Source organism: Portunus trituberculatus, chromosome 50 (genome assembly GCF_017591435.1).
Source record: "Portunus trituberculatus isolate SZX2019 chromosome 50, ASM1759143v1, whole genome shotgun sequence".
NCBI classification, from domain to species: Eukaryota; Metazoa; Arthropoda; class Malacostraca; order Decapoda; family Portunidae; genus Portunus; species Portunus trituberculatus.
In genome coordinates, this window is record NC_059304.1 from 26,635,521 (window position 1) to 26,659,077 (window position 23,557).

The 23,557-nt window shown below is 43.8% G+C and overlaps 1 protein-coding gene and 1 long non-coding RNA gene across 2 annotated transcripts; both read left to right on the plus strand.

Moving 5' to 3' along the window:
• The first annotated feature begins 4,855 nt into the window (after positions 1-4,855).
• Positions 4,856-6,078, plus strand: LOC123500109. Its single transcript, XR_006673176.1, has 3 exons — positions 4,856-5,088; positions 5,619-5,675; positions 6,008-6,078. It is a non-coding gene; the product is annotated as an uncharacterized LOC123500109 (long non-coding RNA).
• Positions 6,079-14,671: 8,593 nt separating this feature from the next.
• LOC123499930 lies at positions 14,672-15,127 on the plus strand. The gene has a single exon (XM_045248462.1). It carries the CDS (start codon positions 14,672-14,674, stop codon positions 15,125-15,127), a length of 456 nt encoding a protein of 151 aa, XP_045104397.1.
• The last annotated feature ends 8,430 nt before the right edge of the window (positions 15,128-23,557 follow it).

A 23,557-nucleotide genomic window follows, 5' to 3' on the forward strand; every position in this document is an offset into this window, starting at 1 on the left:
ACAGGACAGCCCCTATTGGGCGATCCCTCCAGCGGGTGGCTCCGCTGGTCCACTGGCAGCCTACGTAGGAACCATTTAGTCTGGCCTCTCACTGGCGACCGTACTAGCATGGGTAGCCCTCTCCCCCTCAAAAGGGCAGAGCAGGGGCCTAAGCCCCCTCTAGCCTAGCTCGCCAGGTCACAGGGGCACGCAAGCCCCCCCACCACGACAGGCGGTTCCCATCTGGGGGGGCCTATTGAAGGACCGCATCCTGAAATAGATCAGAATTCATTATAATGGGCTTATCATAAAATTTTGCAAACGTGGCAGCCCTAGCTCAACCAGCTTTTTGCATGATGCATGTCAGGGGCACTGCCATAGCCTTGGCTTTTGATGCCGCAGCTGGTCGTACACTACCCGCCTTGAAGACATTGGTGTCCACACCAGACATACTAAGCATGGACTTGACCCATCGGGCAATAGTGTCCTTAGATACAGCAGTGTGTGGTTTATGAAAACTGAGAAACAATTTGGAAGCACTATGCTTATCACCATGCCTAAATTCCTTGGTCCTTGCTATGTACTCTAACAATGTTTGACAAACACACAATCTATCATTCTGAGGGTAGGCCCGAAATGTCAGCCTGGCAATATTAAAGTTAGGTCTACATTGCTTAACAGTTCCCCCTAGCGAAATGGAAATATGATCCTCATTAACATCCATACCCTGAAGCATTAACAAATGTAACGTTTGGACTCTGGCCGCTTGAGTGATCGCCATCAACATGACAAGCTTTAGGGTGAGATCTTTCAATGATAAGTCCCGCAAAGGGTGCATAGATCGAAGCTTTTGCAAGACTGGCTTTACATCCCATGTCGCCGTGTACCTAGGTGTGGGTGGTCTGAGGTTGAAGATCCCTTACATGAATCTACAAATCAGAGGGTGATTTCCTGCCCTGCAGCCATCAATTACAGTTCCTAGTGAAGAAATAGTCCCCCTTGCAGTATTCACGCTGTCATATCCCACATTCCGATGAAACGTCTCGGTCAAGAAGTTGATGACGTAATGGGCAGAGGGACTAAGGTGATTGATGCCCCGTTGAGAACAAAACTGTTGCCACCTAGCGACATGCGGGCGGTATTGTTTAGCCGTGCTCGGCTTCCATGACGCAAGCAAGATGTCCATGCCTGCCGCAGAAACACCTTGTTCTCGGAAGACCTCCCGGATATTAAGCATGCTATGAGCTGAGTGTGTCGCATGACCGGATGTGCCCTGACTTGAGATGGATGTGTCAGGATATCGGCCCTGCTCGGAAGGAGCCTGGGGTAATCTATCAACAGCCCTAGAAGAGCTCCCATCCAGGGTTGAGATGGCCAAATGGGCACCACTATCCTGTTCTGCACGGATCTTCTGGAGGCACCTAGCAATTAGAGAGAATGGGGAAAAAGATAAGAGAGATCAAACTGTGCCCAGTTGAAAGTAAATGCATCATAAATTGCCTCTGGATCTGGTTTCCAGGAACAGAACGTAGCCACTTGCTTATTTAGTCTGGATGCAAATAAGTCAATGGAAGAGGCACCAAAAACCAGAGAAATTCTACGAAAAACATCAACATCAAGTTGCCACTCATGCCGATCATTAAAGGTGCGAGAGGCACAATCTGGTACAATATTCGCACTGCCTGGAATGTGTGAGCAAATAACCCATGCCTGATTCTTCACACACCAGTCCCAAATCAAAGTGGCAAGATAGTTACACATAAGTGATTTTGTACCACCCATCTCATTCACGTAGTTAAGAGCAGTAGTATTGTCACAAAACACTAACATTTTTCCCACAGAGCTCACCAGCGAATGCTTGGAAGAGTAAATAGAATAGCCTTGAGTTCTAAAGCATTAATATGCAGCAATTTCTCCTCGGAGGACCAACTGCCCCCGGCAGTCATGTGGTGGAATTGGCCACCCCAACCTGTATTGAAAGCATCTGTAAATAATTGAACGTCAGCAGCTGCCCGGAGAATCTTCCTATACTGTACAGACACGTTATTAAGCCACCAGTCAAGATCCAATTTCATGTCCTCCGTAATCTCCATAAATTTATCAAAGTCACCATGGGCATGACGCAATGCTGCAATTTTAGCTGCCTCCAATTTCCGGTAGTGAAGTTTCCCTAACTCAACAGCAGAGGTAGCCGCCACCAGCAGTCCCGTGACCCGTGCCAGATTTTTGCCTTACTCTTACACCTAATTGCCTGACAACTGTTGAGTAAGGTAACCACCCTGCGCTCTGGTAAGGAAATAGTCATAGTCTCTGTGACAAGGATGTTGCCCAAGTATTAAATTCGCTTAGAGGGGACCAAGACCGACTTTTCTACATTAATAATGAAGCCCAACAGACTCAGTGCAGCAAGAGTGTCGGTTATGACAGCGAGGCAACCCTGCTGAGAACTGTTGCAAATGAGAGAATCATCAATATAGCTAGTAATGGTAACACCCCTTTCTCTCAAAGCTGCAAAAACAGGTTTCATTAATTTTGTGAAAAGCCTAGGGCCCTCACCAATACCATTAGGCAGGCATGTAAACTGATAAACTTTACCTTACCAAGTGAAACACAAAAAACGTTGATGCTCATCTGCAATCCTGACAGAATAATAGGCATGCCTAAGGTCAATGGAAGCCAAAAAATCCCCTTCATTAATGAGCCAGATAGCCTGCTCAAAATTTTCCATTTTAAAATGTATGTGTGGTATGTGTTTGTTTAGTTTTTCCAAATTGAGTACCATTCTATGTTCACCATTTTACTTTTGTCTAAAAAATATAGGTGAAATAACCTGGCCCTCCATGCGCTGTGTAACTCTAATAACCTTAAGTTGAAGGAGCCTGTCATTTTCTGCAGAAATGATACCTGTCTCAGTGGAATTGAATTTATACTCTAAATTACCCGCAAATAAATGGTCAATGTCCTCCACCTTAATACTGAGGTGACAACCGGCAACAATATCTAGAATGGCCGGGTCATTGGTAATTTTCCGCCATTCATGAATAAAGTAGCTAAGCCTGCCAGCTTCAAAATCCTTACTAACCTCTACTGCAGCCGGGGCCTGTGCTGGCCCGGCTCCTGCCGTTTTTTGGAACGGAGTCCTGGCGTGTGTTGTAGGCCCGTGGAGCACCTCTCGTCCCATACCGCGGTTGACCATAAGGCTGGAACCTGCTGGAGAAACTTCGATGCGAAGCCGAGCCCCAGTAGCCTCTGGTCCTGGGGCCGTACTTATAAACACTAAGATGACGTCCTAACGGTAAGAAGTCGTCTTAAATCACAAAAATGGCGGAATTCGAGTCTTAAATCCTTAAGACGGCATCCTAAACCCCTAAAGATGCGTCTTACTACTGCTAAAACACCTCCCGAGGTGTTTTAGCAGTAAGACGCGCTCCTAAGATTTCATCCTAAAAGTAAACATGGCCGCCCGAGAGGGACCGCACCGCCACCACCTGCGACAGAGACGGTTGTTTCGTGAGAGGAAGGACGTCCTGAATGAGCTAGATGACCGTGAGCTGGTGAAGAGGTATTGGCAGGATCCTGCTGGTATCATTTTCGTGACAAATTTGGTGCGGGAAAGGCTGAAGAGAGTAACTGCAAGGAACAAGGCCTCTCTCCCCGAGATGCAAGTTATCTTCACTGCGGTACCTCGCTATAGGAAAGATTGGTGCCATTGAAGGAACGCACGTGATGATTGTGGCTCCTAGAGAGTATAAGGTAGAGTTTGTCAACAGGAAGCATCAACGTGCAGTTTGTGTTTGATGCTTGATACCACATTATTGATGTGGTTGCAAAGTGGCCGGGATCGGTTCGCGATGCAAGAATATTTCCTCAAAGTGGACTCTGCACGATATTTGACAGCGGCATCGTCCCAGCTGGGTGTCACTTACTGGGAGATAGTGGCTATCCCAGCAAAAAGTGGCTACTGACTCCATACCTCAGACCACAGCCTAGAGCACAGTCTTCTTATAACAGGTAAGTTACTGAGTAGTAAAATTTAGATAAAGAGTTATCTAATTGATTACCCCACATCACACTAAACACAAAACTAATCATTTATCTCCCATAGTTACACTTTTTCATATAAATTAATATAAAGTGCTAAATTAATGAATTAGGTAATTTGGAAGTATTATTGCAGTTTCACACAATCTTGACCCTCCCCCCCCTCCCTTACTGGATTCCTCCATAAGATGAAGTAACCTAACCTAACATTTTGCAACCTCCTCATTGGGTTAGCATCATCCTCCATTAAGGTAGAGTAACTTAACATTTTGAAACTTGACCAGAACAACCGATAAGGTAAATTAATTTAACATTGTGTACGCTTTGCCCCCTTTGGATCCCCCTTAAAGTAAATTTATCATTAATATCTGACAAGGTAAAATGGAGCTAGAAATGCTCCATAAAGTAAAATATAGACCCTGCAGAGGGCTATAATTATGTAAGGTGTTTTGGTTGAATCACCAATACAAGAAGTAAATTTCAAGAAAATTTCCAAATATTTAAGAGTTTCTTCTTTTTATTCTAAGTTTTCATGTGAATATATTAACCTAACCAATGTTATACTAGAGATTTTTTTTTTATATGTTTCATAATGTTTAAGCTGTCATGTCATAAATCATTATCAAACAATGAATCTTAACTTAACCTTATACATGACATAACCTAAATGTTTGCAGAAATTAAATTAATCCATCATACTACTTTCAAGTACTGCATTGTAAGATTGAAATCTATATTAATTTCAGGGCCCACAAGAAAACCTGCAGCGTTGTTGAGAGAGGCATCGGGCAGCTGAAGCAACATTTTCACATGCTACACAATGAAATCCTTTCACATGCTACACAGTGAAATCCAAGTTGGTCCTCCATCCAAGGTCTGCCAAATTGTAGAGGTTTGTGCATTGCTGCACAACATCTGCAAAGCAAGAAACATCATTCTTCCTGAGAAAGAAGAACATCTTGCCGCAGCCGAGGATGGAGGCAACGAGGAGCGACCCCCAGCACAGAAAGTTCAAAGTCGCCATGAAGGAATCCTTTACAGGGATGAATTTGTTGTGCTTCACTTCAAGTAAGTAATACAACCCATAATGCTGATTATAGTAGCATTCTTCAGTTTTTTTCTCCTCTGTCACTTTGTTACTTATTTTTATATGTCTTGTTTTGTTGTGTGTGCACTGTTATGTTGGTGATTTCATCTTCCTTGCCTCACTCTCTGCCAGTCACCCACTATTGCAAAGATAGAGTTCTTCACAGATACCACAGAATCACTGTTCAGCATTACAATATTTAAATGGGTTATGATGAATGTGTATCTCAGCAACATCTAAAAAAATAATTAACACACTTTCGCAACTAACTTAAATGATTCTTTCTTAATTATTTTTTCACTTATTTTTATGAGTGTGGCATTGACTACATTATCAATTGTTCTGTAGTTATCTCTCTCTCTCTCTCTCTCTCTCTCTCTCTCTCTCTCTCTATATATATATATATATATATATATATATATATATATATATATATATATATATATATATATATATATATATATATGTGTGATACAACATCAAGCAGTAAATCAATGTCTTTCTTTTACAGCATTGCTGAGTGATGAGACACCAGTGTCATGACTGCTGAGATTGGTGTTATTCTCATGTAAGTAGTTTTTTTTTCTCTCTCTCTCTCTCTCTCTCTCTCTCTCTCTCTCTCTCTCTCTCCCATACCTGAATTAAGTAGATTATAGTAGGTTGAGCATATAGAAACTGCAGTTAATTTTGTGTTAACACTAATATTTGGTTGAGTGGTTACAAACAAAAACAAATAGTTCATTATTTATATCTTTATTATTAATTTTTATTTGTTTGTTTCTGGTACTCTAGTTTTTGTGTGTAGTACATGTACTTAGCCTGTTCTGCTTCTTGCTTCCTTTCATGAGCCATTATAGATTCTTCAAGGAGTGCAAGCTCGAGCTTCCTTTTCTTCTGCAGGTGGATGATCTCCTCCTCATCCACATACACCAGTGATGTACCAGGCAAATCTGGCCCCTGTTGGTGCCCCATCACTGGTGCTGGAAGTGGTGTGGCAGGTGCCTCCTCCTCAACACCCACTGCCTCGGTCACCACTTCTCTCTGTTGGGCTGCCTCTGCCACTTCCCCAGCATCATCTACTGCCTGCACACTGGTGGCATCATTAGTTCTAACTTCAGAAACTAAGCTGATAATGTTTTTGGTTTTATTGCTAAGGACAAAAGTAACAGAAACCAGTAAATCTAGCTAAGGCTACAATGTGTTTGACTTAAATCTTATTCTGTTTGAAGTAAGCCCATGTCTAAGAAACTGTAAATACCTAAGACTCGTTATCATTAACACATTCACCCACTACAACACCATACTTATGAAGGGGGAGAAGGGATAGGAATTAAGTTAACTTTATTATTTTTTTTTTCTTTTCTTACTGTTTTAGCTGTTTGGTTAAAGAATAAAAAAAAATAAATAAATGAAATTTTCTCAACACTAGATAACAAATTTACCATTGTGTTTAACTGTAAGTTGTAAACTAACTGGGAACACGAGTATTTTGGATTGCAGACATTTGAGACAACATTATGGCCTAATACTGCTATATCTACAAGTGGCTTATCCTTTGTTAAGGAAGGTGCATTCAATGATGCTTGCCTTATTGGTACACCCATGAATAGAGACATTCTTGGGGTCCAAAATCTCAAAGATTAACTCATCGAGCTGAGAGAGAGGAGGGTTGGCAGGAGGTCCACCACCTGGAAACTATAATATAATTTTATTGCTAATGAATTGCAAATACAAATAAATAATTTATAAAGAATGTGTTTTCACATAACATCTGTAACTCAGATGTGTGGTTGGAGTAATGTTATTTGTCAGAGGTAAACATTGTATCATAGTTAGTGAGTGCAATAAATGCATCCACTTCACAAAAAAAAAAAAAAAAATGCAGGAAATGGCTGGCACTTTAATATATTAATCACTAGTACAAAACTTTCAATGTTGCTGCTTCCAAACTTAAAACAGGAACAGTTTACTGAAATTTATTCCTTAAGTGGTTAGGTTCCATGATCTAAATCTCAAGTGACCTTAACAGTAGACCTGCTGAAACTTAGTATTTACTCAAATACTAGTAAGCTTCCTTGCAAAAAATAAATAACCATAAACAAATACTTTTCTTTAAGTGAAATTGCCTTACCTATTCAGTGCTTAAAAGGAATAATAAGATAAATCACATCTTTTGTTAGGATGAAATTATGAAATTTCTATCAAGCTCAAAAATATGAAAATCGCTGCAACTCACACACAAATATCACACAAAAAATAGCTCCCAAATTAATAACTCTTACCTGTGGCAGTCATGGCTTCTCTCTGCTTGCGGGTGTTCCGTCTTGCCTCAGATTTTATAATATGCCAATGTTTCTGGCACTCCTCAGTGCGGAGAATGTCTGACACGGCAGACACCTCCGCATTATTGCTCCTCCAAGCAGCATTTCTGGATTCCTTAGAGCAGCCAGCTGTGGAGAAGTCGCTCCGGAGTATTTTTGCGAGAATTTTGTATAGGTGGGCCAGATGAAGGCGTCCAGTTCGTCTTCCTGTTCCTCTTCTTGTCTTGAGTCTCTTGAGTAGCCATGGTGCGCAGTCGAAGTTGGCGCCAAATGATTGTTGTTTTGACAAGATGACAACAGTGGTGGTAAATTTATACCTTCAATTATCAAGGTTAAAATGAAGAGATGATTGTTGAAAACTAACTAGATAAATATGTTTTTTATTTAAAATATAATTTCTACGTATTTTCACCCGTTTCTTGCGAAATTTCTATAAAAAACTACATAACGTCTGCTCATGTTAGCGGTTAGCGGTGTAAGCGCCTAAAGACGGTTACTTAACATAGCATCCTGCTAGGAAAGATTCTTAGCGCTTAAATCTCGTAGGTTAAGTAATTTTCCTAACTAAGACGGCATCTTTGTGGAGTTTTATAAGTACGGCCCCTGTGGTCCCCGTAAAAGACCACGAAGAGGAGAACTTCTTGGGAGTGATCTTGCTCTTCAGTTTCTCGGATTCTTCAATCTGTTTTGCAGATTGGAACACATCATCCCCAAAGAGGAAGCGAGTCACAGGCACCTTGCTGGAACAGAGGTGTACGTACTTGTGGTTATTTTCGCGTTTCATGGCGAAACGCCGCGCCATGTTGTTCTTACAAGTAGCATTTCCCAGCAATGCTAATGCTCCATTCAGCATGTCCACTTCCCGAGCGATCTCGGGCAGCTCAGTGTCTTGGGCAACCTTGTCCAGTGCCAGAAAGGACTTAACAATTGTTGCCGCGCGCAGCACATCCTTACTTACATCCTGCAAGCGATGATCCGTCTTCTTGGCATCACCGCTAAGCGCTTCCAATATCTCCGGATTGCAATCCACCGCAGCAAGTGCATGGCAATTCTTGGGACGCTTAGTAACGTCATCATCGCAGAGAAGCTTGTAGTCTTCGGTACGTAAGCCGTCGGTAAACAGGAAGTTTACCATGTCAGCAACCTTTTGGTCAATGTCAGCTGACACCGTATCCTGAGGCCCAAACATCTTGGCGTTGTGCATTAACACACTGTCACCAAGGTTCTGCTCCAAGAGAGCACTAGTGTCACTGGTCGGATCGGAAAAATCAGAGAAACTGTGAGCAGGTGAACCACCGTACCGCGTACCTTCAGAAGTACTCGCTCCCACATTCACTCCGCCCAGCCTGGGGGCCGGCGGCTGACGGTCCTTTTTCAACTTGTCCACCTCACCCTGTAACTCCGTCAAAGCTGTTAGAATCATGTGTCAAAGGGCTCCATCCTGTGAGGTGGGCAGGTGCGGCGAAGCGGGGGTGTTGTCGACAGCTGCAGGTCCACGCATCCCACGTCCCGGTGACCAGTGAGCCTCCCGCAAACTTCCAGAATTTCCAGGGCGAGGGGAGGTGCAGGCTGCAGCCCCTCCCTGAACGAGACTGTGGGCGTTCCTGTTGCTCCTGTAACCCGAGGGGGAACCCAAGGAAGGGCCAGCTGACTCCTCACCAGAGGAAGACATGTCCGCCACTCTGCGAGACAACAACACAGCCGTAAGCCCGGTATAACTGCCACACAGTGAGATTATATCGCCACTTGAATGGCTCTACCCGCTCCAAGGATTGGATAACGGGTAGAAGGCACTGTCCTCGCGTGACGAGCGACGTGGCCTTACCCGAATAGTGGAGAAACACCAAACCAATGTTCACCGCAACGAACGTCTGCCCAGCACGACGGCGCACAAGCTACTGACTGTGCGACGTGGCAAAGCGTATCTCATGGGAAAGCTCAACTCCGCAGAAGGTGACTTTGGTGAAGTAAAATTGCATTTAGTCAAAGCATGTGTCCTTCCTATCATTACATATCCAACATACACACTTAACGCACTCTCAAAACAATAAATGCTTTCACTACAACGAATACAAAACAGAGCATTAAGGTTTGCAGACCAAGAGAAATACCCATACACAAAAACAACACAGGAACTACACTCATTATCAAACCTTGACTCTTTAAACATCACACTCCATAAAAGAGGAAACACAATTAAAAAAAAATAGAGAACGTCCTTAAGGATACAACATACATTACAGCAATCGATGATTACGAACACGAAAATGAACACAATTGGTTTCGGAAACCTATAACATATCTTAACAAAATTAACCCAACCCCCATGTTCACAAAGTAGCAGACTGACCAGGAATAGATACCTTAGAGACATATGACATAAAACATACATCACACCAACCACACATGGCCTAGAACACAATATAACAACTAACAGACAAAATACAAGGATGGTTTTCTCTCTCCTTTGCTCTGCGCCCTGAGTTGCTGGGGAGGAGGTGTGGATTCTAACGGTCGTGTAGAGCTTGGTGGCTCCCGTTACCACTTTCCCTCTCCGGCAATGGGTGGTGTACACCGGCAATGTCTGCAGACAACCGGCATCGGAGGAAGGTTGAGGGGAAACATTACATCCACCAGTATCTCCATAAAAACTCCCACCAATTAATCTAACTTTTCCAAATACAAAAACATACACAAACAAAACACAGCACACTATGACAGTTTTCATGCGCCCTCTGCTCTGCGCCCTGAGTTGCTTGGGAGGTGTGGATTCTAGCGGTCGTGTAGAGCATGGTGGCTCCCGTTACCACTTTCCCTCCCTGGCAAGGGGTGGTGTACACCGGCAATGTCTGCAGACAACCGGCAGCAGGGAGTGGCAAACCAGGAAACTAATATATATATATATATATATATATATATATATATATATATATATATATATATATATATATATATATATATATATATATATATATATATATATATATATAAAATAAATAAATGAAAAAATAATAATAAATGAAAAAAATACATATATATATATATATATATATATATATATATATATATATATATATATATATATATATATCAGACCCTTATCAGTTTGATAAAGAACCACAGATTATTAATTATTGATTATGAATTATTGACTAAAGTAAGCCGCAAGGGTGAGCAAAAAATTAAAAAAATACTTAGCAAGACGGTTTGCCCGTCATCTTTACACTCCCACTTTATTTCCTTTCCCACTATTGCCCTGAACACTTCCCTTCCAACCAACTTTTACTCTTCATACTTTCACCCATCTTTTCTATCCCCCTTCAACGTTCAACGTTCGCACACAGAGACATCACAGACACGTCCAGACCTCGACAGCGTCAAGACGTCCACTGCTCTGCTCCTGACTACAGCGATAAGAGAGAAATGGGACTTAGTCTCAGGATCGTTTTTGGACTTAGTCTCAACGAGGCTAGTTGGACTTAGTCTCCATCCCACGTCCTTCTGGACTCTGCCTCCACACGTTCTTCTGGACTCTGTCTCCACCGATAGTGTGGAGTACAGACTGGACTCTGTCTCTATCCCTGCTGTTGGACTTAGTCTCAGAGCAACAAGTTGGACTCTGTCTCTAGACCGACGCCTGCACTTAGTCTCTGAGTGACAAATTGGACTCTGCTATTCCACCTGCGGAACTCAGTCTCTGTACTTACAAGGACTTTGACTGCACCTGCTTTTTGGCTAAAACCGGGGCCTTTCACCCCTTAAGACATATCCTGTTACTTAGGGTTTGGTGACACTACCCTGGGGCCCCACGGCGTTAGAGGGAGCTGCCCAGCTAGCTGAGGCCTTTGGGTAGTGTTCTCCATTCACTCAGTATTCGCAGGGCTTTTTTGTGCTTTCAATTTCCTTCCTTCTGCGGGTTCTCTTGCCCATTAGGTGGACTGTCTGTGGTACGAAGGTGAACCCCCTGGGCTTGCTTCAGGGGGGCCCCTTAGAGGGGTGCTTATAGGAAGCAGACAGTCTCGGGCCGTAGGGTGTTAGGCAAGTATCTCTGAGGCAATTTCTCCCTTCCCTTCGATGCCTTTTAGCAGGCAGGGGACGTTGGAGGAGGAATTGTAGGTAGAATCTTCCCTAGGTAGTTGTGGTCCTGCTCTAAGCAGCAGTCTTGTCGATAGGTCACTATAAGGCACCAGATTGTTCATTTGGCGGGTTTCTCCCGGGCTTAGGGGGTCGATTAGCGATCACCTGGGTTTGGGACGGCCTCACGCCTGTGAATAGCTTGGACCAAACAAAGAAACTGACACTCTACACATTTGCACACATTCATGTTTCTGAACCATGCCAAGAGTCAAAATAAAAGCAAAAGACTCTAAGGACACCAGGAAGCAGTCACTTTTGCTGGGAGTCCTCTCCAACAATGATATATTCATAAACAAACTGATTCCTGTGAACGATGGCTTTGTTGTTCTAACCTCCTCAGATGATGACCTTGATCAAAATTTTCCAACAACATACATCTTCAGAACTAGAGAAACATGACTTCTTCCCACAAATTCCACCTGAATTGAAAGCCAAAAGGTCCATAATTGTCTTTGGGGTGGATCCACACATCTTCAACAATCCAGAGGACGACATAGCACATGAACTGCAGAATCATAACAATTGGATCAACACAACTAGTAATGTATTTAAATTCCCAAATTCCAAGACTTTGAAAATAACTTTTGGAGATGCTGCAACTGCAATTAAGGCAACAGAAAGAGGGATCAAACTATTTCAGATGAGCATCCCAGGACATCAAATGCAACAGGAGAGATTCTATAATATCCTTACTTGTTTTAAATGCTACGCCTTAGAAGATCATTACACAAACTCATGCCCACTCCAGAAAGACTTAAAAATCTGCTCAGAATGTACTGACACATCCCACACCTGGAGAGAATGTACAAGCTCTACCAAAAAATGTATCAATTGCAATGGAGAACATAGAACTATGTCCATGAAATGCCCTCTTAGAAAGGACATAATTAAACAAAAAAGAGAAAGAAAAGGATGTGCAAACATACGCCAATGCAACAAAAAGTCAGTCATCCACTTGGAATATCTCCACACCAGCACAAGTGATCATCAATATGGAACAACACTTAAAGATATATACTTGTATGTTACACGCCCACATTTTGAATATAACAGAACCAGGATGCTATGAAAGAGAGTTAAATGCGACGTTAACAGCCAATAACCAATAACCCTACTGCTAGGGATTTCCCCTCCCTCGTTTCCTTCCTTGTATCGCCGTTTGCTCACGAGCCCTGTTAATGCTCGAAGCCTGCACTTGTGTACCAGGGCTCTCCCACTTGGTAGAGAGCTCGCCCTTGTGCAGTGCCTTTTTGCCTTCTACTTTATTTCTTTTCGGCCTTAGGTGGGCCAAAACTCGGACAGGGTTAGGCGCGGGGCAGGGACATTGCGACGGTTTTTAGATATCGGATGTTCAAACTGCCTCACTTAGGTAGGCTTCTTCTGTTTTTTTATCTTAGCTGCGTCGTGTGTCGGGCTTAGGCTCCCTTGTAGGATTTATTTTCTTTTTACCGTGTTGCTGCTATAAACTTTAATGCAGTATGCCTAGAGTCAAAATAAAGACTCCCTCCCCTTCGGGGACTAACACACAAAAACTTCTAAGAACACTTTCTGATCAACTCATTTACGCTACTCGGATTATCACGACACCAGAGGCTTTCTTAGTACTCACCAGGACGGACGATGATGCGGATAAAATCTTTTCTTCCACTACCTTAGACCAACTCAAAGCTGATAACTTTCAACCTTTTCTACCCCCGGAAATATGAGCCATAAGGACCATAGTTCTTCGAAACACCGACGAACACATATACAATAATACCGAAAAAGAAATAGAGGCAGAATTACTAAATGAAAATGACTTTCTCAATGAGGAGATTGAAAACATATTTAAGATCCCTAAAACAAAAATAATAAAAGTAACCCTGAACAGTTCAACAGCAGCAAAGAAAGCCACAGACAAGGGACTACTCGCCTTTCACATAAGTATCCCGCACTTCAACATCAGTATAGACGAACACATCCCTTTAATGACCTTTTTAAAATGCTATCTTATCGAGGACCACCCGACTAACAAATACCCCAAAGGAAATTATTTCAAAATATGCTCAGAATGCTCCTGCGCCAGCTCCGCCTGGGGTATCCGTTGGAGGGCTCCTACCCGAAAAAGCTCCACCACCATATGTGGTGTTCGTGGAGTTGACGGTTAGGCCGGGAGAAATATTATGCCTTAGGCATAGTAAGGGTTAACTATACCCCCTCCTAGCACCTTTGTGCTCCCTCCCCCTTCCCTGCTGCGCCTTCTGCGCCCACCTTACAGCACCTTCTGTGCCTCCTACAGCACCTTCTGTGCCACAGCGACACCTTCTGCGTCCCTCTGTCCCGCCCACCTTCCAATTTTCACCTTTGCACCCGCCACCTGGATTACGGCGTGATATTGTGCTTACCCGCCACCTGGATTACGGCGTGATATTGTGCTTACCCGCCACCTGGATTACGGCGTGTTACTGTGCTTACCCGCCACCTGGATTACGGCTTGAGTGTTACCCTTTTCTCGACCCGCCACGTGGATACGGCGTGAATCCCCATCCCCCTGTGCAAGCACACACCAGTGACACACGCCAGTGACACACACTAGTGACACACTCCAGTAACACACGCCAGTGACACACTCCAGTGACACACGCCAGTGACACACACTAGTGACACACTCCAGTGACACACGCCAGTGACAGTGACACTATTGTGTACAACAGCAGCTCCCTAAGACCTGCTGTGACCCATAGGATCTTCACGCCAGAGCCTAGTGCCCATCACCACCACCAGCCATGTCTCAGGAAGACCTTGCTGCGACGGCGGTGTCTTTTAAGGCACCTCCCTTCTACTCGCAGGACCCATCCTTGTGGTTCTGTCTCTTGGAGTGCAGCTTCAAGGCATCCAAGATCACTAACAGCCTCACCAAATTCAACCATGCTGTTAGCTTCTTGCCATCCGACGTGCTTACACATATCTCTGTCGTCATCTCCACTGCTGCCTCCTCTGACACTCCCTATGAAGATTTGAAGACTGCCCTACTAACGAGTCTACAATCTTCCGTCGCCACCGTCTCCGTGAGCTCCTCTCTAGTGAGGAATTAGGTGATGAGAAGCCGTCACAGTTGCTGAGTCGCATGAAGCAACTGCTTGGTGACAAGTACCAAGCCTTCGACGCTGATCTCTTCAAGCAACTGTTCTACCAGCGCCTTCCTCCTGCCATCCAGCGTAGCCTCTTCAGCGTCAAGGACACTTTGAAACCTGACGCCATCGCTAAGTTGGCAGACGACTTCCTGGCGATTCTTCCTGCAACACCTGCTTCTCCTGTGTCTTCTGTCACTACCACACAGAATGACACCCAGTTGTCTCACCTTACCAAGCTCATCTCTCAGCTTACCACCGAGGTTAACTACTTGAAGAAGCAACTGCATGATGGCCGTCGCTCACGTTCCTCCACTCCTCGCCGCCTCCAGCGCCGCTCCCGTTCTAGGAGCCCAGGTCTGTGTTGGTACCACAACAAGTTTGGTGCCAAGGCCAACAAGTGCGTTTCCCCATGCACCTACAACACGTCAAACACCAACGGCGAGCAGTGATGCAGCCAATTGCCCGCCAGTGTTTCTCAGCGCTGCTCCACCTACGAGACTGCCGCTCCAACACAAGGTTTCTCATAGACACCGGCGCCGATGTCAGTATTATCCCCGCGCCCGCCAGTCTACGCACCTTGCCGCCTCTCTTGCATCTCTACGCCGCCAATGGGACCAAGATTCCCGTCTACTCACGGCGCACCATGCAAGTGAATCTCTACCTCCGACGTCGCTTCGAATGGACCTTCTACGTCGGGGATGTCAGCCAGGCAATTCTCGGAGCAGACTTCCTCAAGCACTTCAACCTGCTGGTCGACGTTAAAGGCCGCAGGTTAGTCGACCCTCTGACCTCTGTCTCCTCCTTTGCTCGACCAGCACCAGGAGACAGCACTCTCCTCTCTGTCATCAAAGGGGACCACCAGTTCGCTGTTTTACTCAAGTCCTTCCCCACGCTGACTCAACCCTACTCAGCCAGCGTGCCCGCTAAACACCATGTGCAGCATCACATAGAGACTTCAGGACCGCCTGTACACGCCAAGGCCCGCCGTCTTGCTCCCGAACGCTACCGCCAGGCCAAGGCCGAGTTCGAGTCTCTGATGCGGCAAGGTATTGTGCGGCCCAGCAGCAGCAACTGGTCATCAGCTCTTCACGTCGTCCCGAAGAAAAACGGCGACATCCGACCCTGCGGAGACTACAGAGCTCTCAACTCTTGCACCAAGGAAGACCGTTATCCTGTGCCTAACTTGCAGGAGTTCTCGTCGCAACTCTCTGGTTCCACCATCTTCTCCCGCATCGACCTCATCAAGGCCTTCCACCAGATTCCTGTTCATCCTGACGACATACCGAAGACTGCCATCATCACTCCCTTCGGTCTGTTCGAATACGTTAGGATGCCCTTTGGCCTCAGGAATGCGGCACAGACGTTCCAGAGGTTCATCGACGAGGTCCTCCGCGGTCTTCCCTTCTGTTTCGCCTACATCGACGATCTTCTCATCGCGAGCCCCGACGAAGCCTCGCACAGACAGCACCTCGAACAAGTCTTCCGCCGCCTCCAGGACTACGGTGTCCAGATCAACGCCGACAAGTCAGAGTTCGGCGTGGCCTCGCTCACCTTCCTTGGTCATACCGTCACTCCAGCAGGCATCACTCCACTTGCCACTAAATGTGAAGCCATCCAGCAGTTCCCGAAGCCATCTACCCAGCGCCAGCTCAAAGAGTTCTTGGGCATGGTGAACTACTACAACCGCTTCATTCCACACTGCTCTCTCCTGCTGCAGCCTCTACACGCCATGATCAAGCCGTGCAAGCGTGGTCAGTCGGTCATGCTCACCTGGACACCGGACACTGACGCTGCCTTCCTCGCTGCCAAGAAGGCCCTCAGCGACGCAACTTTGCTGTCCTTCCCTGTCCCCGACGCAGAGGTGAGCATCGCAACTGACGCCTCTGGCAATGGGACTGGTGCTGTCCTCCAGCAGCTCGTGGACAGTGCCTGGAAGCCGCTCGCCTTCTTTTCCCAGAAGCTCAACACTGCCGAAGCCAACTACAGTGCCTACGACCGTGAGCTCCTCGCAATCTACAAGGCCGTCAAGCGCTTCCGGTACTACATAGAAGGCCGCCGCTTCCACATCTACACCGACCACAAGCCACTCACCACCATTTTCCTGAGAAACAAGGCAACCTACTCTCCTCGGCAACTTCGCCATATGGACTTCGTTTCTCAGTTCACCACCGACATCCGGTACATCAAAGGTGTCGACAACGCCCCAGCTGACGCTCTCTCCCGTGGTATCTCTGCTGTGTCCTCCATCGACTACACTGCCATAGCTGCCGACCAGTCCGGCGACCCCGAGCTGGAAAACCTCCTGCAGAACTCGGCGCTCCAGATGAAGAAAGTCACACTCCCAGGTACCAAGGTCTCTCTGTATGCTGACGTCTCCACAGAGGCCGTCCGCCCTTACTTGCCTCAGCAGCATCGCGTCAAGGCCTTCCGTCAGCTACATGACCTCTCTCACCCTGGTATCCGTGCCTCCCAGCGCCTGCTGACTTCTCGCTTCATCTGGGAGGGCATCAACAGAGATGTCAGACTGTGGACCCGCACCTGTACCGCCTGCCAAGCCTCCAAGGTGACTCGTCACACACACTCTCCGCCTGGCACCTTTCCTCCAGTCTCCAGACGGTTCGACCATATCCACATTGACTTGGTCGGGCCGCTGCCGCCCTCTGCCGGCCACCGCTACATCCTTACGTGCGTGGACCGGTTTACACGCTGGCCTGAGGCTACACCTATTCCAGACATCACCACCGACACCGTCGCCAACGCCTTCATCGCCACTTGGGTCTCAAGGTTCGGTGTTCCTCTGAGCCTCACCTCAGACCGTGGTGGCCAGTTCGAGGCTAATGTCTGGAATAGGATCATGGTATTTCTCGGCATACGGCGCTACAGGACTTCGAGCTACCATCCCCAGTCAAATGGGATGGTTGAGAGATTCCATCGCCAGCTCAAGTCCTCCCTGATGGCCGCCTCACAGCGCGAACACTGGTCCCTGGCTCTTCCTCTTGTCCTCCTCGGCATCAGGTCCTCTCTCAAGGAAGACCTCCAGCATTCCTCGTCCGAGTTGGTGTATGGCGCCAACCTCAGGCTTCCCGGCGAGATGCTGGTGCCCTCACAAGAGCCAGACCTGTGCAGTGCCCGAGATTTCGCCACCCGCCTCCACAGTGCCATGCGCAACCTACAGCCAGTCCAGCCTCGCTCCTCTCCTAAGAAGATTTTTGTGAGCCAGGACCTGGACACCTGTACACACGTCTTCGTCCGCGTCGATGCTGTTCAGCGCCCCCTCTCACAACCATACCAAGGGCCCTATCGTGTCTTGCGGCGGACACGCAAGACTGTGACCATCGACCGGAACGGCACTCAGGACGCTGTGTCCATGGACCGGGTCAAACCGGCCTACCTGCTTGACCCTGCTCAACCTCAGGTGGTCGCCACAACGTCCCTGGACGGTCCTGACTCACCCAGCCGCACCAGGAAAATCTCGTTTCTCCTCCCTCGAAACTAGGGGGGGAGTATTGTAGCGGCCGTTTACTTAAGTCTGCCCTACAATCATTGCATTTTCTGTTATCACCATACATTTCCTGTCTCACCATTTCATGGCATACTAATTAATTATTTACTTTTTTTTATAGTATATTTGTCTTACTCTCGTATTATTATATTATTCATTTTATTTATATTTGTATAATATGCAACACAAAACACTACACATTCACACACATTCACTCATTCATACATACATTCATACATACACAATCGCATACAAACTTATTAAAATTATTATTGTAAATATTATTTATATGTGTACCCAACTATTTTTGTAATAAAAAAAAACCCTCCACTGAATGCTTTTAATTCAGTTTCCTCAATTAGCATTAGCTCCAATAGTTGGTACTCTTTCCATACCAACAATGCCACTACCAAAAAATGCATCAACTGTGCAGAGGAACACCATGCCCTAGCCAATAAATGTCCTCTAAGGAAAAAAGCTATTTCCGAAAAACGTAAAGTAAAAAACCAAACAAAAACACACACATACAGCCAAGCAACTAAACAAACCATGCATCAACCTACTGCCACTTGCCAGATCGATAGAGAAACAAATATTAAAATTCAAACTTGCTTAATGTACGCCCACTACCTGAACTCGATCAACCCAGGCAGCTTTAACACAGAATTAAACAACCTATATAAAGCAAACAATCATCCTAGGATAATCATACCTAAAGACCCACCCTCAAGCAATATTCTCAACTTAATGCCTCAGCACAACCTAGACACTACAACATCAGAACGCTTTGAATCTACAACGAACACTAACACACTCACCTCCCAAACTATCACACGAAACCATGAGACAAACATAACTACACCAACTCCTACTAACACTCAGACTGAGGTCATGCCCACATTAGAAAAGCTCCCTGGTGCACAATTAGGGATGCAAATTATCACAAAAAAGAGCGAAGGATGGCCAAAAGAATCATTCAGCCTGAACTACCTAAAAACAGCTATTGATACTGGTAAATTTAAATGGAGATTCACAACCACAGCACATACTGAACAAAAAAAATTTAACTGCCTTATAAACAACGAGATAGACCTGTCTAATTGCTAGTGCATAATTGAGGACACTCTCTTTAACAAAATTCGTAATGGGCTATCTGAAGAGAGAACACCACCACGAAGTAAATCGACAAAAACCTACCACAGACACTCCTACAAGTAATACTAATAGAAACTAAACCCCCCCTAATCCAACAACTCACACAACATGGCAGACACTCACACACCACACACACTTACTATTTTACAACACAACGTACAACACTGGAACAACAAGAAAACCTCCCTCAGTAACGTATACAAGGATATAAACCCAGATATAATACTCCTTAATAGTCATGAGATCAAAAAACACGAAAATATAAAAAAATTCAACTACACTACTTACCTCACTAACTCCAGCGATGAACTGCATGATGGTTCAGCTATTCTTGTTAAACATAACCTGAAACACAAAATAAAAAGATTATGACACAGACATATTGCAAATTACAATAGAAACAAGTACAGGTCCGATAAACATCGCAACAACATACCTCCCACCTCGTAGACCTTATCTACCAATCCCAGACTTCCACGCAATAGCATCCCAGTCAATACAAACCTACATCATAGGGGACTTAAATGCACATCATCCCATATTAGACAACAAAACAAATAATAACGTAGGTAAAGCCTTAATGATGCTTATTGATAATGACAAATTAACACGCATAGGACCAGATTTCCCAACATACATATCTCACAACGCCTTATCCACACCAGATATAATACTAACTAACAACAAAACATACCACAACATAATTTCTCAACCTCGACCAACAACAGAATCAGACCACATACCCATGATCATAAAAATAACCTCATCTCCCATTAGAATAAACACACCACCTATATACATAACAAACAAAACAAACTGGGAAGAATTCAAAGAAGATGCAAAACTTAAAACAAATATATATAACATTAACACAGACGCACACATCAACCAACCAACTCTGGAAAAGTCATTAAAAGAATGGATGACTGCAATAACTACAACTATGGGAAAACATATACCAACCAAAACATACAATACAACACACAAACCTATATACAATAAGCGTATAAAGAACTGCAATGGTGGGTGAAACGATTAATGGAATATAGTCTCATATCAGGATGGACTTACACAAAATATATCACATATAAAACCTTAAAACACACCATTGTAGAAGAATGCAGATAACAGAACACAACTAACTGGGAAAACGAAATAAGAAAAGCAGAGACTCGCTATAAAGATCCAAAGAAATTTTGGCAAAACGTAAAACAATTAAAAGGCAACGCATCAAATTAAACACAGCATATAATACAAAATAACCAAAAGATATATGAAGAAAAAGACAGAATTTTTTTTTAGAGATATCTGGAGCAATATCTTCAGAATAAACCCTACAGAAAATATATTGTTCGATCAAGAGAACGATCAAATAGTTAACACTTACATTAATAACAACATAGTAGAAATACTTCCCTACCATCAAGGAAACCCAGATAACCTAAATAACAATAATTACTTAACATCCAAAATCACAATACACAAAATTAAAAACATTTTAAAACAATTAAAAAAATAACACACCAGGATACTCTAAAATAAATAAGACCATTCTTCAGAATGTACCAGATGAAGTCTTAGATATATTCACAAAACTTCTCAACATATCGCTATCCATGGGATATTTTCCAAACATATTCAAACACTCTAAAATAAAATTGATTCCCAAACCAAACAAACCAACAACAGACCCCAATAACTTCCGCCCCATATCACTACTTGAAGTACCTGGCAAAATCTATGAAAAATTAATTAACGAGAGAGTCAGAACTTTTTTAGAACACAACAATATACTACCAGACACACAACATGGTTTCTGCAAACACAGATCAACAGACACAGCCCTAGCAACAATCACAGAAACCATTTCAAAATCCCTCTCAGACAAAAAACAGTGCTGTATAGTTTTAAGAGATGTCTCCAAGGCATTTGACAAGGTATGGATAAATGGTCTCAAATACAAGTTACAGCAGATACAACTTCCTAGAATAATAGCTAAACTACTTTGTAACTTTCTTGACAATAGATCAGCTTCTATTTCACTAAATAGTTTCGAAGGCCCAAGCTTTCAACTCCTCAGTGGTGTACCGGTACACAAGGGAGCAGCCTATCACCCACACTTTACACAGTATATACATACGACATGCCCCCACCAATTACAGATGGGATAAACATACAATACACAGACGACATCACACAAATTATAACCCAGGCAGGAAAATCAAGAAATATATTAACAAAAAAGATAGAGAAGGAAATTAAAAACATAAATGACTTTGAGAAACCAACACATCAAAATTCACTATCCTCCCCATAGCGTTATTAAAGACAACCCCGGTTTACATTGGAGGAAACTTAATACCCTACTCAAATGAAGCAAATGTATTAGGATTAAAACTCTGCCCACGTGGATACAGCAAACATGTCACACATATAATCAAAAAAGCTTCCCATGCACTCAAAGTAATAAAACGCTTTGAAACGCTAAACACCAACATAAAATTAATAAAGAACATGAGACTTACCTTGGTCAGTTGAAGTGTGCTTGTAATTTTACGAGGCAAGTCACCTCTGCTGGAGGGGAGCTTTCACATGCCCACCGCTCCCTCCCTGCTTATTGGGTTTTGATGACGCCTAATACTTTTAATTCTCTATCATGTAGGTGGTTGTTTACTTCGAAGTCTGACTGTGCGAGGTGGCAAAGCGTATATCATGTGAAAGCTCCCCTCCAGCAGAGGTGACTTGCCTCGTAAAATTACAAGCACACTTCAACTGACCAAGGTAAGTCTCGTGTACTTTATTAATTTTACTTCACCAAGTCACCTTCTGCGGAGTTGAGCTTTCCCATGAGGCTTTGAAGCCATCCATATCGCTATCCATGGATATTTCCCAAACATATTCAAACACTAAAATAAAATTTATTCTCAAACCAAGCAAACCAACAACAGACCCCAATAAATTCCGCCCCATATCAATACTTGAAGTACCTGGCAAAATCTATGAAAAAATAAATAACGAGAGAGTCAGAAAATTTTTAGAGAACAATATACTACCAGACACACAAAATGGTTTCCGCAAACACAGATCAACAGACACAGCCCTAGCAACAATCACAGAAACCATTTCAAAATCCCTCTCAGACAAAAACAGTATTGTATAATTTTGAGAGATGTCTCCAAGGCATTTGACAAGATATGGATAAATGGTTTCAAATACAAGTTACAGCAGATACAACTTTCTAGAATGATAGCCAAACTACTTTATAACTTTCTCGACAATAGATCAGCCTCTATTTCACTAAATAGTTTCGAAGGCCCAAGCTTTCAACTCCTCAGTGGTGTACCACAAGGGAGCAGCCTATCACCCACACTTTACACAATATATACATACGACATACCCCCACCAATTATAGATGGGATAAACATACAATACGCAGACGACATCACACAAATTATAACCCAGGCAGGAAAATCAATAAATATGCTAACAAAAAAGATAGAGAAGGAAATTAAAAACATAAATGACTTCGAAAACAAATGGAAAATAAAAACCAACACATCAAAATTCACTATCCTCCCCATAGCGTTATTAAAGACAACCCCGGTTTACATCGGAGGAAACTTAATACCCTACTCAAATGAAGCAAATGTATTAGGATTAAAACTCTGCCCACTTGGATACAGCAAACATGTCACACATATAATCAAAAAAGCTTCCCATGCACTCAAAGTAATAAAACGCTTTGAAACGCTAAACACCAACATAAAATTGCATTTAGTCAAAGCATGTGTCCTTCCTATCCTTACATATCCAACATACATACTTAACGCACTCTCAAAAAAACAAATGCTCTCACTACAACGAATACAAAATAGAGCATTAAGGTTTGCACACCAAGAGAAATACCCATACACAAAAACAACACAGGAACTACACTCATTATCAAACCTTGACCCTTTAAACATCACACTCCATAAAAGAGGAAACTAATACAATTAAACAAAAAATAGAGAACGTCCTTAAGGATACAACATACATTCCAGCAATCGATGATTACGAACACGAAAATGAACACAATTGGTTTCGAAAACCTATAACATATCTTAACAAAATTAACCCATCTCCCATGTTCACAAAATACCAGACTGACCAGGAATACATACCTTGGAGACATATGACATAAAACGTACATCACACCAACCACACATGGCCTAGAACACAA